The sequence below is a fragment of the Curcuma longa genome, chromosome 1 (genome assembly GCF_044706935.1).
Source record: "Curcuma longa cultivar G26 ecotype Majalengka, Jawa Barat chromosome 1, ITB_CL_G26_1.1, whole genome shotgun sequence".
In the NCBI taxonomy this organism is placed as follows: Eukaryota; Viridiplantae; Streptophyta; class Magnoliopsida; order Zingiberales; family Zingiberaceae; genus Curcuma; species Curcuma longa.
Window position 1 is genome coordinate 14,288,610 of NC_133861.1, and position 20,989 is coordinate 14,309,598.

At 37.5% G+C, this 20,989-nt stretch overlaps 2 protein-coding genes across 2 annotated transcripts; one reads left to right on the forward strand and one right to left on the reverse strand.

The window, feature by feature from the left end:
• The first annotated feature begins 55 nt into the window (after window positions 1-55).
• Window positions 56-1,215, forward strand: LOC141845171 (arabinogalactan protein 41-like). The gene is made up of 2 exons (XM_074733230.1): window positions 56-344; window positions 968-1,215. Exons 1-2 carry the CDS (start codon window positions 230-232, stop codon window positions 1,072-1,074), a joined length of 222 nt encoding a protein of 73 aa, XP_074589331.1. The 5' UTR covers window positions 56-229; the 3' UTR covers window positions 1,075-1,215.
• Window positions 1,216-3,401: 2,186 nt separating this feature from the next.
• On the reverse strand, window positions 3,402-16,973 carry LOC141839370 (glutamate synthase 1 [NADH], chloroplastic-like). The gene is made up of 23 exons (XM_074727136.1): window positions 16,713-16,973; window positions 15,864-16,453; window positions 15,624-15,743; window positions 15,333-15,446; window positions 14,426-14,578; window positions 14,221-14,321; window positions 13,947-14,043; window positions 13,368-13,477; window positions 13,165-13,268; window positions 12,815-12,994; window positions 12,390-12,733; window positions 12,233-12,303; window positions 11,686-12,155; window positions 10,572-11,435; window positions 9,948-10,102; window positions 9,510-9,671; window positions 7,765-9,333; window positions 7,407-7,622; window positions 6,142-6,410; window positions 5,307-5,612; window positions 4,602-4,869; window positions 4,041-4,298; window positions 3,402-3,913 (listed from the first exon to the last, which is right to left on the reverse strand). The coding sequence occupies exons 2-23, from the start codon at window positions 16,218-16,220 to the stop codon at window positions 3,653-3,655; spliced, it is 6,549 nt and encodes a 2,182-aa protein (XP_074583237.1). The 5' UTR covers window positions 16,221-16,453; window positions 16,713-16,973; the 3' UTR covers window positions 3,402-3,652.
• Between the last annotated feature and the right edge of the window lie 4,016 nt (window positions 16,974-20,989).

A 20,989-nucleotide genomic window follows, 5' to 3' on the forward strand; every position in this document is an offset into this window, starting at 1 on the left:
CAAACCGCTATAAATTCAGAAACGCCTTTTTCCAGCAGAATATCACTGGAACGGAGAAGGAATAGACAAGGAAAAGCAGCCGCCGAGGGCGGAGGCGATTCGAGTCGCATTGCCGCCCCAAATCTCTCTCCTCCTCTTCGTTCTTCTCTCAGAAAAGGAAGAGGCAGCAAGAGAGATCGCAGGGCGTTTTGCTCGCTTTCCATCTCGCAGCGGCAGATCTCGGAGGCAAATGGCAGGGATTCCAAGGGCTTCGTTCGGCCTTGCAGCCATCATGGTCGTCGCATTGGCGATTTTCATCCCGGCCGTAAGGGGCCAGGCCCCCGCTCCCACCCCCACCAGTGACGGTAATTCGATCTTTCCATTCTCTCTTTTATCCTTTTTCTGCTAATTTAGACGTCAAATTCCCGCTTTCTTATCTCTACCTAACGAGCCTCATTTTCTTTTTTATTCGCCCCATTCCTCTGATTTTATTTTATTTTTTTGTTACATAACAGTTTCAAATTTAGGCACAATCAGTTTTTTTTTCTTTTTTTTTTGGGAGGATTTTTCTTGTCATTCCCTACATTTTTGGCGTCGGAGTTGGAACCTACCATCTTTCTTGTTTGGTCAGGATAAATAGATTTTCCTTACTGTACTGTATGATCTTTAAAATTACAAATGTTGTTTCATCAGGAATTTCATATTATGAGATGACTTTCAGTCTTTGAGCCAATGTACCATTCAGCATCATTTGCTTGTTTCCTTGTCCTCATTGTCTCCTTACATTGCAACAACTCCTCCATCTTTAGTTGTATCATTGGCATTGCAACAACTCCTTACTGTACGTTTCTCTATTTTTTTTCAACTTAAAAAATTCGTTTTTTGTGAACCAAAGCTTTCTAATCGACTTCAAACCATGAGCCCAGTGGTGCTGTGAGATTGATTGAACGCTGAAATGTAATATTGTTCCCTCTTTTCTATTTGGCAGGGACATCAATTGACCAGGGCATTGCTTATCTCCTAATGTTGGTGGCCTTGGTCCTGACCTACCTCATCCACCCCTTGGATGCCTCCTCCCCCTACAAGCTCTTCTAAGCCTCTTGGGAGTAGTAAATTTTCTGCTTGTGAGGGAGGACATGCTTCTTTTTTCTCGTATTGAATGTAATCTGGATCCATGTGGTTGTGTAGTGTTGAATTTGAACTTTTAATAGAATCATCATCTTGATTTGTCCCTAATTTTCTTATTATCGATGTCACTTATTATCGATTGTTCACCCATGAATGTGGCGACCTGGTGGTTTGTAGAATTGATTTGCAGCCTAATGTTGATTTGCCCTTAGTGTTCTTTGTTATTCATGCCCCTTATCATATCTCCACAAACGTAACGTCATATTGCGCAGTCTGGAGGTTTAGAGCTTCGATACTGAAGCATCATGTTGATTTGCCCTTAATGTTATTGTCATTCATGTCTCTTATCATTTCTTCACTCATCAAATGTGCAATCCTGTGATGTGATACCACACCATTAGTGTCTTGAGGCAGCAAGAACTGCAGTTATTGGACTGTTCTTTTCCCTGGATAGTATAGTATAATATTAGTGCAAACAGCTCACTTTTCTTTTTATCTACATTGAAAGAAATTGAGAAATAATATTATGGGTAACTCACCTTGGACTATTGTCTATAGGCTATAGCAGATATCTGAGTCTTAGTCAACCTGAAGAGGACAATGTGGGGACTCAAGTGTTAGTTTATTGTTGTTATTTTTGTGTTTTTTTTTGTTTAAGAATAAATATGAAACATCTTACATTTAATGATAGATGAATTGCATGTATACCCTTATAAATTATTTGCATGTTTAGCAATTTAAATTTTAGGTTTGTCAATGTGTTTATCAATTGCCAACAAAATAATTTTAATGGATGATATGCTCTTAACTTTTAAACTATATACAATATCTTGAGTTTGATCATTTGTTGGTATTTGTACTATATTTTTATATATTGTGTTTCTAATATTTTTAATTGTTTTTTAATATAGTTTTGAATGTGAAAAGAAACCAATTAATATGAAAATTATAAATGAAGAAAATAGACAAATGAAATTACACAAGCATTGAATTATAATGACATTTTTGAGCATATAGTCTGATTCAAATTAATGGTATTTATATAGAATTGCCTGTTTAGAATGACTTATGTACCATATTAAATTTATATTCATATTGTTGAAAGGAGAAAGAGCTGCAAGATCAACATACTTTGTGAAATTACAGCACATACATACATACATACATACATACCTCTGGAAACTTAATAAACTCTTTGAATATTTCTTCCTCTTGTCACCATCTTGACACGAAAATACATTATCCTGTTCCTATCAAATTTAGAATTTGCAAGTATACTGAACAATCGGGTTCAAGTCCATATTTTGAAATTGCATGTAAAGCCAAAACAAGTTTTTTCCTAATCCTTTAGCCTCAGTTTTGCAAGAACCAAATTTCTAATGCCAACTGCTAAGGGAGTTGTAGGTTTGCTAAAAGGAACCGCCTATTTTCGGCCAGACCTATCACTCGGCTCCATTTCTAAGGCTCTTATTTTATTTATGCATCTCGGTCGTTGGAGGCCGGACTAATGCCAGGAAAGATGGGTACCAAGCTGCCGTTGCAATTTGAATTTGTTTGTTGGTATTTATGTAATTATCTTGAATCTCCACAGAATACTAAATGTATGGATGCTGGGACTAATTTCTTTTATCCTTTTCGACAGATAACAAAACAAACATGTTACATGTATATGGAACGCAATTTAAATGGAACCCTTTGTTCGCTGTGCTAAGCACGTTTGTTGTTTATCAGTTCTCGTTATTCGACATTAGATGCATCCATCCAATACAACTTCGTTCTTCAATAATACGAGTGTGTGTGTGTCAATCATAGGATATTAGGGTGGAGGCTCACACATGTCCAACACGGCTTTCTGTCAGCTTCACACGCTACCCACATGTGCTCCTGCTAATTTTATGGCAAATGGCAGTCTCCAACGCTCTGCATTTCTATCGCAGTGCTGCGACTGGCAGTTGGGCGCTCTACTCGATGTGAGGCAGATGCTACAAAATGTACACAGTCTTTCGCCCATGCTCTAGTGTCTCTCACATGGTGGGGGAGGGAAAGCACATGGCTGATGTCTGATCATGTTAACTTGCAGCGTTGGTTCTGAATGCTGCACAACATGGCACTGCCCTCTCGACCAATGAGAGTAGTGGTCTGTGCACATGCAACAGAGAGCAAAAGAATTCAAAGGGCAAGTGCATCCACTAATACATAAATTTTCTGCGTTGCAAGAAAATTCGCACCCATGACCATTAAGTCACATATGATTAATAATAATGGTAATAATAATAAAGAATTCACAAAGATGATGCCACAAAAATGAAGAGCAGTTTTCAATTTGGAATTGTAAGTATGCAACTGTAATTTCACAGCCCTGTTGCCAACAACACTTTTTCTTGTTATTTAGAACTGGCTGCTTCCAGCACATCCAATACAACCTATCATCGATCCGACCGAACCACAAAACACAATAAAAACGCTGGACGCCTGGACCCTACATTTTATGACGACGCCGCCGCCCGCCTAAACCTAACAACTGAGAATTCCTTTTCCCTAAGCACTAAGCAGTTACTTTCTGGACTAAATCCTCATTGGAAGCAGAAAAGGTGTCATCACTACTAGTACCCACATCTTTCATTAGATATTTGTCCACCTGTGCAGCAGCTTGCCGGCCCTCATTGATGGCCCAAACGACCAGCGACTGGCCTCGCCGACAATCCCCAGCTGCAAAAACTCCATCTACGCTGGTTGCAAAGTGACCATACTGCGCCTTGAAGTTAGATCTGTTGTCTCGCTCTAGACCCAATCGATCAGCAATTGTCTGTGAGGTTTGGAAGATGATAGCACGAGTCAGTCAGTGATCAAGAAATGGAGATCACTAAATGATGAATAACTTTGATAAAACGGATGATTTGTGTTGAAGATATTGTGTAGTAATAAAAACTCACCGATTCTGGACCAAGAAAACCCATTGCTAAGAGAACCAGATCGGCTTCTATAGTCTCCTCGGAGCCCTTGATTTCTTCGAACTGGAATTTCCCACTGCTATCCTTTCCCCAACGGACACGGACCAACTCAAGGCCCTTCACTACTCCATTTTCATCTCCCACAAATCGCTTGGTCAGTACTTCATATGTCCTTGGGTCTTTTCCAAACTTGGATGTTACTTCTTGATGACCATAATCTACACGGAAAATACGAGGCCACTGAAAAGAAAAATAATTAGTAAACTGTGCCGGGTGATATTTGGAAAACTAAAACAGGAATCGGCTACGAATAGAACTCACCTTGAGTTCAAAAAAGATTGTAAGTTCAAATATTGAAATTACTACACAAAAGATGTTTCCAAATAAAGCTCGATGTTTTAATGTCTGTGAGGATTACTAAGTTGAAAGACAATTGAAAATACTGCGTCACCAACAATATTTGACTAGCACAATATTGTGTTTCTTCAATGTTTAACCTCATAATTGCGGAAAAAATAATGGGATTGAAGGAAAGAGATGAACCTGTGGCCATGGATTTCCTGGTGCTCTTTTCTGAGGTGGCTCAGGTAGAAGTTCTAGGTTCACAATGTTTGTACAGCCATGTCGAATGGATGTTGCAATACAATCCGTTCCTGTATCTCCTCCACCAATCACAACCACTTTCTTCCCTTGAGCCGACAAATATTTACCATCCTGTAGATTGCTATCGAGGAGGCTTTTAGTGTTTGCATGGAGAAATTCCATTGCAAAATGAACTCCAGAGAGTTCTCGTCCAGGAACAGGAAGATCCCTATACAAGAAATTCCAATGAATATGATTCAGCAAGTACCATGGATGGATAAGCTGCGAACAACTTGAATGGCAACTACAAAACAAAGACCAGAACATTTGATAGAAATCTTAACCAGCTTAATTTGGACTAGGATTCATCAAACCTACCAAAATTCATTACTTCATTACCAGGGAAAAGAGCATATCAATATCTATCAATAAGATAACCAAAATGCATAGCATAAGTTTGTCCTGGCATAGTGACTAGTTTATGATGCTATCTCAAAACACGTCCACCTTATCAATTCAATCACAGTTCCGTTATTATATGGAGAAAAAGCTTTCTAAACAATAAACCAGTTTTTCAAAAATTTGTCAACAAGGATAATGTATTTGTTAAAAATAGTAACATGCGTTAAAAGATAATAATGAAACAGTATTCAAAGAGCAATTTACCTTGGCTTAGTAGCTCCAGTAGCCAAGACTATTGCATTATTCTGAGAATGGAGATGGTCAAGGGAGAACTTAGGATCTGTTCCAACATTAGCGTTTACCACAAAATTAACACCTTCCTTGGTCATTAGGTCCACACGGCGTTGAACTATCTCAACCTTGTCAGCCTTCATGTTTGGAACACCATACATCATAAGTCCTCCAATTCGGTCAGCACGCTCATAAACAGTGACTAAATGACCCATTTTATTTAACTGATCGGCAGCAGCAAGTCCAGCTGGACCACTACCAACAATGGCAACTCTCTTCCTGCATCGGTTATACAAAGTTATGAATACCTCAAGTACAATTTCATCAGCACAAAAGATAATCAGTCACAAAGACAAAGCAAAGATTACAAAAACCAATTGTTAGCATATAATAATTTGAGGCCACAGCCACATTTCTCTCCTGTGTTAACAAAACCCATGAAACAAAGAAAGATGTTATAATAGTAGTCGGTATACTAACTTGAGATCAGAGTCACAATTTAGCATCAGAACTATTACATGCAAGGACATTATAAGATGACATTGAGATCCATTTCAGAACATGATTGTTTATAATTTAACCTGTCAAAGTCACAGATATTAGTCATAAAGTATCAAGCAGATGGTAGTAAAAAAAACTACAATCCCCACTCATCAGGCAACTGGAAAGACACCCTAACTGATAAATTTCGACATATAAATGCAAAAAACTCAACCAAGGAACACTAATTCTTTGGCCTCTGAACCACTAGCTAGGTTGTCACAAACTCTATCATTAAATGAATAGATTGTTCAGGAAAGTTGTTTACCCGGTTCTTTTTTGTGGAGGACGAGGGACCATCCATCCTTCTTCAAATGCTTTGTCTATGATTGCACACTCTATACTTTTAATAGAAACTGGGTTCTCAATGATGCCAAGAACGCATGACCCTTCACAAGGAGCAGGGCAGACTCTGCCAGTAAATTCTGGAAAGTTGTTTGTCTCGAGAAGTCGATCCAATGCTTCACGCCACCTATTTTGATGAACCAGTTCATTAAATTCAGGTATTTTGTTTCCAAGTGGGCACCCAGAGTTTTCCTGCAAAAAAAAACAAAAATAATTTAGTAAAATGAATAAAATTGCTATGCCAAGTCATAGGTGATTGAACATTTCCAAGGTAAGATATAAATGGGCTAATCATACTTTAGCAGTGTTAAAAAAGGAAGTAATAACAGAATATGACATGAAAACATCCAGGAAAGACAGCTAAGTTCGTGTTGAACCCAAAAGTACCAAAAGAATGAAGGATCTAAATGAGTGTTCTGGTCTTACCAGGCGACTCTTAGGTTATCAAGTGTAGTATCAAAATGGTTGTTCTGGTTAATGCCTTTCAAGCATTTAAAAGTAAAACTAGTACACGCGATCAGAAAAACTTGTATAATAAGAGAGGAAGAAAACAAACTTTTTGACTGAGATCCTTCCCCGGGACCCTGCTAACGCATTAGCAGGTGCTTTGTGCACCGGACTGCCCTTTTAAGACAAATAAAAGTGTCACATCATGTGCCATCCAGAATATTGTTCTCTGCATGCACACCAGGATTAATATTGGGTTCTTCTCATCTATATAGGATCAAAATGACTCTCATATTATGCACTTTATGCTTTAGACTCAAGTACACCTTCATGCACTTGGATTTAAACACTTGATCAATGTTCTCTTGTACGAATAATAAATTTGTCTAGGAGCCGATAAATGAACACTGACCATGGTAGAGTTCCAGAATATATTAATAGCATTTGGAATAGCAACTATTTATACAATAAAGTAGATAATCTGTTAATTATAAACTGTCAAATGAAAGGTATAAGCAGAACACAATAAACTGAAATGTATCAGCGTGTCGACTTTTAGCATTTACCCCCACCAAATCTTGCAAGATCATCCAAGCCATAACTACAAGATTCTAGAGTCCTAACATCATTAAAATTGAAATTTGACAACAAAATGGATCATCACTATATGGAACATAAAAATAGGAAAAACACAGTTGTGAATAATCAAGTCAATCTTCTGGTAAAGATAAGTAATATCACCTGATGACAAAAAGGAGTCCCACAGTCCATGCAGCGAGCAGATTGTGTTTTCATCAGTGGCCCAGGCTTCAACTCATTAGCAACTTCTTTCCAATCTTTGATTCGCTCATTAGGATCCCTATATGAAATACCTTGCCGCTCATAAGCAATAAAACCTCGATGCTTGACAGCATTGTCTACTTGTGTTGGCCTTTTTGCTGCAGCCAAATCTTCTTTCTGCAAAATTCAATGAATTACTCTTTGTTGCTACGGAACTATGAATCAATTCCAATCAGAGAAAATGCCCTCAAACTTGAATATCAGAATAAATAATGCACGCAAGCTAACCAAATCAAAGACAAAAAGTACTTCCATTTACCTTTGCAATCAAAGATGTTGCAGCCAGTTTCTTGAGTTCTTCAAATGCATCCTTCTCTATCAGCTCTTTTTCTTCTTGCTCCTCAGAGTCTTTGAGATTTTGTTCTTCATTTATTTTCTGAAGAACCCTCCTATAATCCCTTGGAAAGACTTTCACAAACTTGGGCAGTAGAGATTTGAAATCAGAAAGAACTTCCCTTGCCAGAACACTGCTTGTATGGCGTTGGTGTTGTTGAATCATCATTCTCAATGTTGTGATGTCTTCTTCATCCTCAACCTTTTCAAGATCAACCAACTCAGTATTGCATCGTGTCTGAAACATACCATCCACATCAAAAACATAAGCAATTCCACCACTCATACCAGCAGCAAAGTTTCTCCCAGTTTTCCCAAGAATAACAACAGCACCACCAGTCATATACTCACAACCATGATCACCAACACCTTCAACAACTGCTCTAGCACCTGAGTTTCGGACACAAAATCTCTCAGCAGCCATTCCATTGAAATAGGCCTCCCCATTTGTGGCACCATATAATGCAACATTACCAATGACAATATTTTCTTTTGGATCAAATTGGCTTTCTCTTGGTGGATAAACTACAATTTTGCCTCCAGATAATCCTTTCCCAACATAGTCATTGCTGTCACCTTCAAGCTCAAGTGTAATTCCAGCACAGAGAAAAGCTCCCAGACTCTGACCAGCACTTCCAAATAGCTTAATATGGATTGAATCTGTAGGCAACCCTTTCAATTTATAAAGTTTAGTGACTTCATGGCTAAGCATGGTCCCAACAGCACGGTTTAAATTGCAAACTGGTGTCTCAATATAAACAGGCAAGCCTTTTTCAAGAGCAGCTTTTGATGAAGAGATAAGCTTCTGATCCAATACCATGTCCAGTCCATGATCTTGCTTCTGAATGCAATATTGAGCCACTCCAGGCCGAATATCAGATGCAGGCCTAAGAAGCAACGAAAGATCGATATTTCTCAATTTCTCATTGCTGCTAGCCACTTCTGTATCGATCTCAAGCATGTCGGCACGACCAACCATCTCAGTCATGGTCCGAAAGCCCAATTGAGACATTATTTCACGGATTTCTTCTGCCAACATAAAGAAAAAGTTTATAACATGTTCAGGTTCCCCAGCAAATTTTTCACGAAGAACAGGATCTTGTGTGGCAATTCCAACAGGGCAAGTATTTTTGTGACACTTCCGCATCATGATGCAGCCAAGAGTTATCAGAGGTGCAGTGCTAAAACCAAACTCTTCTGCACCAAGTAGTGCTGCAATTGCAACATCTCTTCCTGTCTTTAACTGCCCATCTGTTTGCAATACTGTTCGCCCACGAAGGTTATTTGCCACTAGAGTTTGGTGTGTCTCAGCCAATCCAAGCTCCCAGGGCAGACCAGCATTTTTTATGCCAGTCCAACGAGAAGCTCCTGTGCCTCCATCATGCCCAGATATCAAAACATGGTCGGCATGCCCTTTTACAACACCACTGGCAACTACTCCAACACCAGCCTCAGAGACTAGCTTAACACTGATTCTGGCACCAGGATTTGAGTTCTACAAAAAAATAATAAAAAGGAATTCTTACAACTTGACAGAGATATATAAATAGGAAACTCGTCATGCTAGTGAACAAAGATACACTTACAATGCTTCTTTTGTTATTTTTTTTTTAAACAATAGGTTCTCATTGAAAGGAACTAGAAAAGGGACCAGTAATGTAGATTAAATACCTTAAGGTCGAAAATAAGCTGTGCAAGATCTTCAATTGAGTATATATCATGGTGTGGTGGAGGACTAATAAGACCAACACCAGCAGTGGAATTTCTTGTGACCGCAATATCACTTATAACTTTATGGCCTGGAAGTTCACCTCCCTCGCCTGGCTTGGCTCCCTACACAGCAAGAGAAAGTCATAAAAACAAAAGGTAATGATAAGAAAAATAAGCATTAGAAAAATATGGCCTCACCAAATTGCAAAGGTATTCATCATTACAGATACAAAGACATAATTAGTGCTCTGTGGCTCAGCATCCATCTGTCCATGAACAGAGATTCATAAACAGTAGGAACTTACGTTCCAATAGGTGGAAAGGAGGTAGAGCATTTCCATTGTTTAAGTATCGGGCAGTGAAAACCACGGGCTAGGACACTAAGATTGTTGTTATTACCTGAGCCATCTTTATCTGGAGTTCATCAGCTTCACTCAGGTAGTAGCTTGTTACTCCAAACCTACCACTTGCAACTTGTTTAATAGCACTCCTCTTTGGATTCTTCGAACCATCCTGCAGAGGTTCCATACGAGAAGGTTGCTCGCCTCCCTCACCTTCAAAAGAGCAAAATATAATCTTGTAGAGCAATATAAATAATAAATCATCCATCTCTCAGCTCCAAATGTTCCCCAATCATTAACAAGAAAGAGCATAAGATTGGCAAGGCAAGCAGACAGTAGTCATGGAAAAATTTTCAAGTGCTATTAGCAATCTATAAAAAGAAGCACAAGACCATACATATCCATGCATGCTTCAGATTCAAAAGAAGGATCTAAGCTGATTAAAAAGGTCAAACAACTACCAGCTGTTCAACAACTAGCAGAAAAATATACGAAAAAAGTGTAACACATCACAAAGAAACATTTCATGAATGATGAACACTTAATGTCCTTTGTCAGAATAAAATGATTTATCAAACTGCAGGATTAAGAAAAGCTACAAGTGCCAGTTAGTGTATACTTAAAACAGTAGTAACCTGCTAATAAATTAGACACAGGATCTTAGGTAGTAATAAGGTCATACCAGTGTTAGATTTGCCTCCAATTCTATTCATTGCAATTGCAAGGGTAGTATGTGCTTCCAATGATATTGAACCATAACTCATAGCTCCAGTGCAAAAGCGTTTGACAATCTCACTAGCAGGTTCAACCTCGTCCAAAGGAATCTTCTCAGTGTCATCTTTAAACTTCAGTATTCCACGAAGGTTGCAAGCCTTATTCAGCTCCTGTACGTGCCTGGAGTATTCTTTGTATGCGGCAACACTGTTAGCTCTGGCTGCCTCTTGCAACTTAGCAATTGCAAGGGGATCGTTAAGGTGAATTTCACCTCCTTTTCTCCAATGGTAATCCCCAGGATTAGGTAATGCTTCAGCACTACAGAGTGGTAGTGCTCTGGTTGGAAATGCCAACTCATGCAGTCGGAGTGCATCTCCAGCAAGCATTTCAAATGTTGCACCTTCAACTCTACTTGGTGTTCCTTTGAAGCATTTCTGTATAACCTCTGAAGAAAGTCCTAGAGCTTCAAAAATCTGAGCACCCTTGTAAGATGCTAGGGTGGATATCCCCATTTTAGCAAGAACCTTCATCATTCCATAGTTGCTTGCTTTAAAGTATTTCTTAACAAGATCCTCCCTTGAATGGATTTCTCCATCTTCTTTAGGAGGGATTTTGCCATCAATTTGCAATCGCCAAATTACTTCTATGGCCAAATATGGGCAGATAGCATCTGCTCCAAACCCAACAAGAGTACAAAAATGATGCACTTCACGGGGCTCTGCAGATTCAATCAGCAATCCTACCTGTGTCCTCTCAAGTGTAGAGACTAGATGTTGATGGACAGCACCAACCGCCAAGAGGGAGCTTACAGCAACACGGTCAGAAGAAACACCTACATCATAATCTTGCATTCAGATACTTTTTCCAATTTCTTAAGATAAAATGTCAAATTAGAAAGATAATAGTGACATAGAAACTGAAACAAATGAATAAGTTACATATGTCAAAATATTAAAATACCAAGTAGCACAAGATAACTTCATAAATGAACAAGATCATTAAAAGGACAATCCAGAGAAATCATGCTAACATGACTTAAACAGTTGAAAATGACAAGCACCCTAAGTTTCTGCAATTCTCACCTCTGTCAGACAACACAAGAGTTGTATAACCCTGATGGATAGCAGAACGAGCTTCCAAACAAATCCTATCCAAGGTTTCCTCCAAACCCTTTCGGCCTTGCTGTTTTGCATATGTGATGTCTAGTACTTTGCTGCGCCAACCTCTGTAGTTCATTTTTTTCATAGCTTCCATTTCATCAATGGATAGAAGAGGCCCCTTCAATGACAGACGATGGCACTGCTCTTCAGTGGTTTCCGTAAGATCCCCTTCAGGTCCAATCATACACTCCATGGATGTAACTATTTTCTCTCGAATTGGATCAATTGGAGGATTTGTAACTTGTGCAAACATCTGCTTGAAGTATTCAAAGCTAAGTTTCTCTCTATTTGACATCACAGCCAAGGGAGCATCATTTCCCATGGAACCAAGAGCTTCAGTAGCATCTTTTGCCATTGGCAGCAGCAGCATTTCCAATGCTTCAACAGTATAGCTGGAAGAATAGGGGGAAAATTTTTCAGTGAAAATAGATAAAAACAGAAGACAGCTGTTTTTCCAGTTGTAAGTTACCCAAAGGCTTTGAGTGGTGCTAGAAGACCATGAAGTCCCATGTTGTCCATGTCCTCATCATGAGTTTGAGACTAAGAACAATTAGCAACCAAACATCAGTCTCTTGTATGCATAGACAAACACAAATGCAGCCCTCCTCCAATAACATATAATTTACCTGTGCAGTTCCATAGATGCTTGGAGGAATTCTTTCACTTTTAGGGATAGAATTGACAATGTCTTCAAGGCAAATCTTCTGTCTCCCAAGCCATTCTCCATATGGTCTAGTTTGTGAGTATTGCTTCTTAAGTGCCTCATCATCGATGACACTATGATTTTCAAAATCCACTAGCAACATCATCCCAGGGTTAAGCCTTCCTTTCCTTGCTACTTCAGCTGGAGGAATGTCTACGACACCTACTTCGCTAGCCATGATAACACGACCACTATGAGTTATGTAAAAACGTCCAGGTCTCAAACCATTACGATCCAATGTTGCTCCAAGATAACGACCATCTGTAACTGTAAGAAAAAAGTAGCATACATCTTCAGAATCAAAATTCTGCTAGAACAGTTTTAGTAAGAATTGCCATAGAATCTCACAAGATATGAGGGCAGGTCCATCCCAGGGCTCCATGAGAGCTGAGAAATATTCATAGAGAGCTTTTCTATCAGGATCCATGTTCTTATCATTCTGCCATGCCTCAGGTATCATCATCATAACAGCTTCAGGAAGACTTCTACCAGCACGAACCAAAAGCTCAAGGACACCATCAAATGCTCCTGATATAAAATGAATTCAGATCAAGCTTCCAAACATATAAATATGCAAACAAATTGTGTGTGTGTGTTGGGGGGAGAGGCGGTGTCAATTGGCACCTATGCTCACACATTTTAACTACACAACAAGCAAGCACATCAAATAATAAGTCCTACCAAATGCTAAATCCTACCAGAATCAGATGAGCTAGCATCAACAATTGGCAAAAGTTTCTTCATTTCATTCTTTGACAAGCCTAGTTCCTTGCACTTCAACAATCCTTCGCGTGCCTTCATCCTTTACAGAAAACAATAACATGAAGCATCAAGCTAATTTATTGGCATTCCAACGAGCACATGCTAAATTCAGAACACCACACTTGGCTTCAAAGCATACCAATTCACATTGCCTCGCAATGTGTTGATTTCTCCGTTGTGTCCCAAGATTCGCATAGGTTGTGCACGATCCCAACTGGGAAAAGTGTTTGTAGAGAATCGAGAGTGAACCTGCACGTTAACATATTTTTCAGGGATCTGAATTAAGACTATCTAACTTTGCACTTGGGATCTCTGCTAAGAATGTCATATAGCTTCTATCTGCACTCAAAAGCACTATCAGTTCTGTTTATCATCATAGTCAATTCAAAATAACACGGGAACCTAAGCTGCCTTCACTAACAATTCTTTTCACCTTCAAATTGAACTCTCATCCCAATGACCATGGGTAGCAGTGCATCATGATTCTGCAACATGGTTTACTAAGTTATCGACCATATGCATCACGCCAACCCGCCCAAGTTATTCAGTCCTCAAATTTAAGCAGTACCAAATACAGAAGAGTGCAAGATACAATTCAGAGTGTAATGCCTCAAAACCTTATTCAACCTTAAGAGGGTTCCACTACCAATCTTCTCTCGCAGTCTGCTGTCATTTGAGTTCATATGTAAAGAAGGAGGTCAGATAGGGTTGTATTTACCAGGGCCATGTAACTTGTAAACCTTTCGTCTCCAAGATCTGCATAATAGTAGTCCCTTAGTTGAGCAGGCTTCAACTGACCTTTATAGACAACAGTCCTGCCAAAACCAGATAAATAAGAGAGGCTTCTGCCCATAAACATCATAAATAAATTAAACAAATCAATTCATTAGAAAGTTTATATTGTTTTTTTGACATGATTAATTGTTTCATACATTGAAGAGAACAAAATTACTTGAAACAAAGATTGGGCATATGTAGAAGTTAAAACTAACCTTGAGGAAAGTGAGCATATATAAAAGTCCTTAGCTCCACCATGCTGCAGATTGAGAGCAGTGCGGATAGCTACCATTGAAATCCTCCGTAATATATACATCTAGATTTATTCAGATATCAAAGTCAAAACTTATGATACCAAGTAATGAGAGACTTACTATCAAATGGGTCTGCATTAAAATGGATGGAAAGCTAGAGATAAACCTGTTGCTCAAGATCAGCACTGGACCGTGGACCTGGAGTGAGAAAAACTTGCTCAACAATTGGCTCAGTTTGACGAGCAGATTCACCAAGATCTTGATTATTGGTCGGTACTGAGCGCCAGCCAAGCACGACATGCCCCAAAGATTCTGCAACCTGCAAGCAAGATCAATTATCAGGACATTTTTCAGGTATAAATCATTTTTGAAGATACAGATGTGACTTGTAAAGAAGGAAAATTAATCAGATATGAAATAATAGAAAGAAAGGGGGAAAAATATACTCCAGGTGGCTATCAGATATCCACACACAATAAAATTAACCCTAGCATCCAATAGAAGTTGTTGTTATCAGGCCATTAGTTTCAGCTATTTGGAATCTGCTACATTGATTTTATTACTAGTATTAAGGCCATATCGCTAGTAATACAAGCCATTAGTTCTCTATAAGGTCATACCACTAGTAAGATCAAAACCTTAAATCGCTTTTTATTATGTTTACTAAATCTGTCTTTGGTTTTCACAGTACCTCATACACCTTCAATCCTATCAATTTGACTCATCTAACTATTAAATCTATTGACATTGACTATAGTTGGAAGAGTTGAACCAACAAGAAACAGAAGATGTAAGGAGTAAAGAGAGACCAAAAATCCTAATTAACATAATAAAATAATTTAACTTTGAAAATTACTAGTGCTACAGCCTTGCATATTGCTCAGTGGAGGGAAGCAATGAGATCCTTGTGGCTGATCCAAAAAGCTGAGATAAACACGGCTGGAAAATGAACAGTTAAAGATTCAAGATGACTGATAGATTTCATTGTCCAAAGTTATTATAATTCCGTGTATTGCAAAATTTTTTGTGTAAGTGTTAGTAGTTCTTGTAAGTGAGCCATTCTCAATAGGTACCTTAGTGAAAACAACTTTGCTTTCTTCCCTGCGACTATCATCTTGTGGCAAGAAAAACATACCAACTGCATACTGACCAGAAGCAGGAAGTTGAATGCCAACGTCCTTCATGACCTGAAAAAACATAAGAATCAGAGCAAAGGCATAAAAGAAAAAAAGAATTAGCATTGCATATGTTCAACATTTTCATTGATTAAGCGAAAGTACCAAGCAAGTGTAATTAATCAAAGGCTAAAAATCAAACAACCAAATTTTGACAAGAAACATCATGGCAAAAAAGTCCACACGTGCCTCAATGAAAAAGCAATGAGGTAATGCCACTAGTATGCCAGCTCCATCACCAGTGTTAGTTTCGCAGCCGCAGGCTCCACGATGGGCCATTCGAACAAGCATCTCCAGAGAATCCACAACCTGCAAAGTTTAACAAACAAAAAAAAAAGCCAAATCAGATAAATGTGCACTGCAAGAGATGGTTATTCTCCTATCAGATGATTTTGATAGATTATAGAATTGACATGGATAGAAACACACTGTTTTCCGGTTGTAGTCTCCAGATAGCTCGGCAATGAAACCAACACCGCAAGAATCTTTATCGAATGATGGATCGTAGAGACCAAGGGGCTTCTCTGGCACCTGAGACATAGACATGGATGGAGCGACGAGTCTTAGCTTAGGTGAACGTCCTGGACCATCGCTCCTCCAAAGCTGAACGCGCTCACAAGCTCGGAGCTTTGCTCCAACAAACTGGCTCTGCAAGGACAGCCTTTGAGATCGTCTAAGGCCTGAAAATCGTGCAGCACCATAGACGTTGTGCTTATGGTTGGCAATAGACGAGAGCACCAACGATTCACTTCGGAGCTTAAAGGCTGAGCCTGGAACTGCAGCCATGGCCGACGTCCTCTAGCTTATAAACAGAGGATTAACGCAAAAATTATTTTTTTTGTGAAGATTACAAATGAAAGATTGTATCTGTTCAAGCCTTGCAGCTTCAACCGTATTCAGCAAAAAGGAAAACGATTTATCTTCAGGAAGTATCAGATCGATTAAGTTGTGAACGAAGAAAGAATGGATTCACGGACACCGCTTTGTTACGGATCGTCTTTCCTTGACGATGGATTTCCCTGCACAACACAAGGAATAAGAAAAATAAACCTCGATAAAACATAGATACCATAGAACAGCGCCCGATAGATCTGCAAGCACAGAATCTACAACTCGAGAAACTACGAGAGCAATAAAAAAACAAAGGAATCTATGCTTCCCGAACATCAACAAGCAGACCAAAGTGTTTCAGGACAGACAAAAAACAGAGAAATGGACATCACATAAATCTCACGGAGATAATGCGATTTTTAAATAAAAATCTATGTTTTTTTTTACCTCTAAATGATTAGGTAGGTCGATAGATCTCTTCTCGCCACCAACCCCAGAGGACTCCTCCTCTCCCACCTACCCAACGAGGTCTGCAGGAAAGAAGCTACGCGAACTAACTCGTCCTCCCCCTTCGGATCTACCACCCTCGCAGACACTGCCGGGGCAACCGCTCCACCTTGATCGTAAAAGAGAGACGGAACAAGGGAACAGAGAGGTACAGCGCCGCCAGAGGACCAATCCAATCTCCTCCCCCTCTCGAGCACTACCTCTGCCCCTCTCTTTGCACTCTCACCTCGCCTCGTCGGGTTTATTTATACTGAAGGCGTCTGGTTCTCCGCATCGTCTCGAACCCCCATTTACCCCTCTAATCTCCTTTTTATTATATTTTCCATTTTCATTTTCATTTTCATTTTCATTTTATCGATTCCACTCAGTTTATTTTAAAATTAGATAGTTTTTTTTTAATCCGATCTGGCGTCCCACTCTTTCATTTAAAAACATCCATTTCACTTTTATATTTAATTATAAAAAGAGAAAATGAAGGAAAATTAATCTCTTCCTTCTTATCGGCGCACTGGGGAAAGCTTCCATTGACCTGGTTAAAATAACGGAAGTGTGGGTCCGGGAGTGACAGCGAGGACTCTTTGGTAGAGACACGTGGGAGGGGCGTGTGCGGCCCCTGGCTCGGTTCCGGGCCTCCGCGGCGTCGCTTTCCTTATTTTTAACTTCCGTAACGGAAATAGTTTCCCGATTAAATTAATCGAGTCGCCGCATGCTCTGCTTGCGTTAGTTCATGTCAAAAATGTTAAAGGACGTTTCCCTTTTCTTTAAATTTTTGAAGTTCCTAAAAAATGGCATCGGAAACTTTAATCTTAAATAAAATTTGATTTTGAATATTCAAGCTTATAAAAAATTGCATTTATCTAGTTTTCATTTTTATTAATCATTGGAAATTTCTAAATACTCTGATATTTTATTTTAAGTATCGAAATATATAAATTATCATCAATAGTCCATTTATTTATTTTAATGCCGTACTTCTTCTATATTTTACGTGTATTTAGATTTAGAAGACAAGTACAAAGCCAAAGGCAAGTCATCACCGTTTCCAAATTTACTTTTAACATATTACTTAATATGTATGTTCAAGAGTTTATCAATACTTACGTGCCCCTGACGTGGTGCAATGATAAAATATCTAAATAATAAAAAATGAAATTATAAATGGGATAAATAGTGCAACATAATTAATGTTGTGATAATATATAATTAATTAAATACGGCAAATTAAAATCATGGCGTTTTGAAAAGGTTTATTCTTTACACACCACTATTCGCTTAGATTTGACACAAAGTAGTTTACTACATTTGTGATTGTACTAATATATGTCTTGATTAACGAGAAAACATTGGATCCATAAATGGATGGATTAAATAAAACACCAAATTTGAAGTGGTAGACGTTATCAATAATTATACCATGTAATGAAAATAAGTTACAAGTTTAAGTTTATCTAATAATGTTACTAGCTAAAAGATCTAAAACTATGCCTTAATAATGTGACTATGATTTATCATTTTTTAAAACTATGCCTTAAGAATTAATCGGACAATTAGCCCATGTCTAATATTTAATTTATTCGAATAATCCCTTTAAATCAAGTTCCTCTCCTAAAACTATGCCTGGGATTTATCATTTTTTAAAACTATGCCTTAAAAATTAATCGGACAATTAGCCCATGTCTAATATTTAATTTATTCGAAGAATCCCTTTAAATCAAGTTCCTCTCCTCCAAAATGAATATGGTAAAGTGTGGCAATGATAAGTCACTCCACCAACTCGTTAGAATTTTGACTAAAGTGGTATAATCTCTGAGATGATGCTGTTTCAACGGCAACAAAATGTGTGTCTTTTTTATGGTATTTATTCGTTTTAGATTAAAATTAATCAAATGCAGATATTTAACAGTGAAAAAAATAAATAGAATTAAAAATTATTTAAAGTCTATCTACTGTTTGATTGCTTTGCCTAGCAATATATTAATATTGGGACATTAAAATTTCACGTGTGGAGGGCCTGCACTGACATCAGAAACATGGAAATTGATCATCGAAAAGACAGGCTAGCTGCTAAAGTTTCTACAGGTTCCTATTTGCCTGTGTAGGCTGTGTTAACAACTTTTAGGGGAGGAGAAGAGATAAATATATTAAATTAAATATATATATATATATATATATATTCTGTATGAATTATCTTTTATGTCTGTGGGACCGACTATATCTTTAAACTAGTGGATCTATTTTTTTTATAATGTTTCCAATTAGTGAATTGAACTACATCTTTCTTAGATGGATTAGAGTGGGTAGAGTGGCTTTTCGGTTTATACAAACTTAACTGATCCTCCATAAAAAACTGAAGCGGTTGAGATTGATAATGAATAAGTTAAAATTTAAGATGGAAAAGTCAAGCAAATTCAATTTCTAAATAAATTAGACTAATATTTTTCTTATTATATATTATATATATATATATATATATCTCCCAAAATTAACACCCACACGAACTTTATCATCACAAACGTTGTTGTCCATCGAGCAAGAAGCTGCTGTGATTCTTGTCATGCATGAGATTGACGTCGCCTAAATCTTATCTTCCAAAGTAGACTATCAAAAATGTCTCCCGTTAGTTTACAGTTTGCAACAACGTAACGCCACCATGCACCTTCGCTTTCAAAATATCGCTACGAGCCTGCAAACACGTACGGTTCGCTTCCAACTTAATTGTCTGTATAGCTCTTTAATATCCAGTTAATTAAATGTTTGCTTCATATTTTCCTGCATGCCATTAGTTAGTTATGAATTATATATATATATATATATATATTCCATCATTCGATTCCGAACCCCCAAAATAAAACAACCACACTCGTAATTTTGGACACTTCTCGATCGTCCTCATCTCCTCGTGCAAAGAGACAATTGAAAATATATACTAATTCATTAATGCAAGCCCAACCACAGCCACTCAATTCCACTTTATTTATACGGCTAGCTAGCACAAAACGCATTTGACCTTTCAATAAAAAAAAATTAAAAACGGCAATAGTAATTTAATTAATCTTCAAACTTCAATTAAAATTTATTTGGAACAAAAGTTGTGCTTTTTTTGGTTAATTAATTACTTGCAAAGTACTGCTTGCGAACGTATTATTTTTCCGGAAGAGAACTGCAAGATGAGCTAGTGGTGCAATTAAATAATTAATTAAGCTGATTAATTTTTTATTTTAGAAGATAATAAGAAATATTTATACAGCGTCGATTAGCCTCGTCGAAGAGGCAGCCAATATTTAAATTTCATCCCGGATTGCGGATGAGCCCGGCCATAATATATACTTTTATTTCAAACGACAAGTTGGTTAATTATTAAATTCTTCAAAGAATTTAATATTTCTACTGCTAGCTTGCACAAAGTGCCAAAAGGAAGTAATATAAAGGGCAAAAGTCAGACGGACGTGTTTTTTTAATTATGTTCTATTTTGATTTTTTATTAAAAGATGTTATTAACTTCCATCTAAATCTCTTATTTAAATATTAAGATAATATGCATAGTAATAATTACGATTTTATAATTACTATACATACTATAACAATTATGATTTCATATAACATGTCATAACCATTTAAAAATTAAATAAAAATTTAAATGAAAAATCAATATTGCATAGTTGAATAATTTGCCCTAATATAAACTAAAATTTTCAGTTGGCCAAAATTAAATAATATTTAATTAACAACAACACAAAAAAAAAATGTGGACTGAATGAATGCAGGGGAGAAACACACAAATTATATTTTCATGAAAACACCACAAGTTATTGTCTTTAACAGTTGTCGTGGACTCCACATCTTCTATCATGAGTCACCTCAGCTAGACGCATAGTAGATATAGGATTTCACGTCCAATTTGTCCTCCGATGCCAAATATTTATATCATTTTCAATATTAATAATGCATTACCATTAGCTATTTAATTTATTACCAAGCCAGCTAACTTAATTAGTAAAATAATCATCAAAATTTTTAAATTAGAAAGCTAGCTAGTTAACAATTTATAAACTAAAAAAAATAATTTCATTAAACTCATATATATATATATATATATATATATATATATATATATATATATATACAAGTCAGATTTAATTTAACATGGAAAGGATTCCCAAATAATATTTCGAAATACAAAAGGCTGAATAATTTTTCGACTAAAATAAAAAATAATT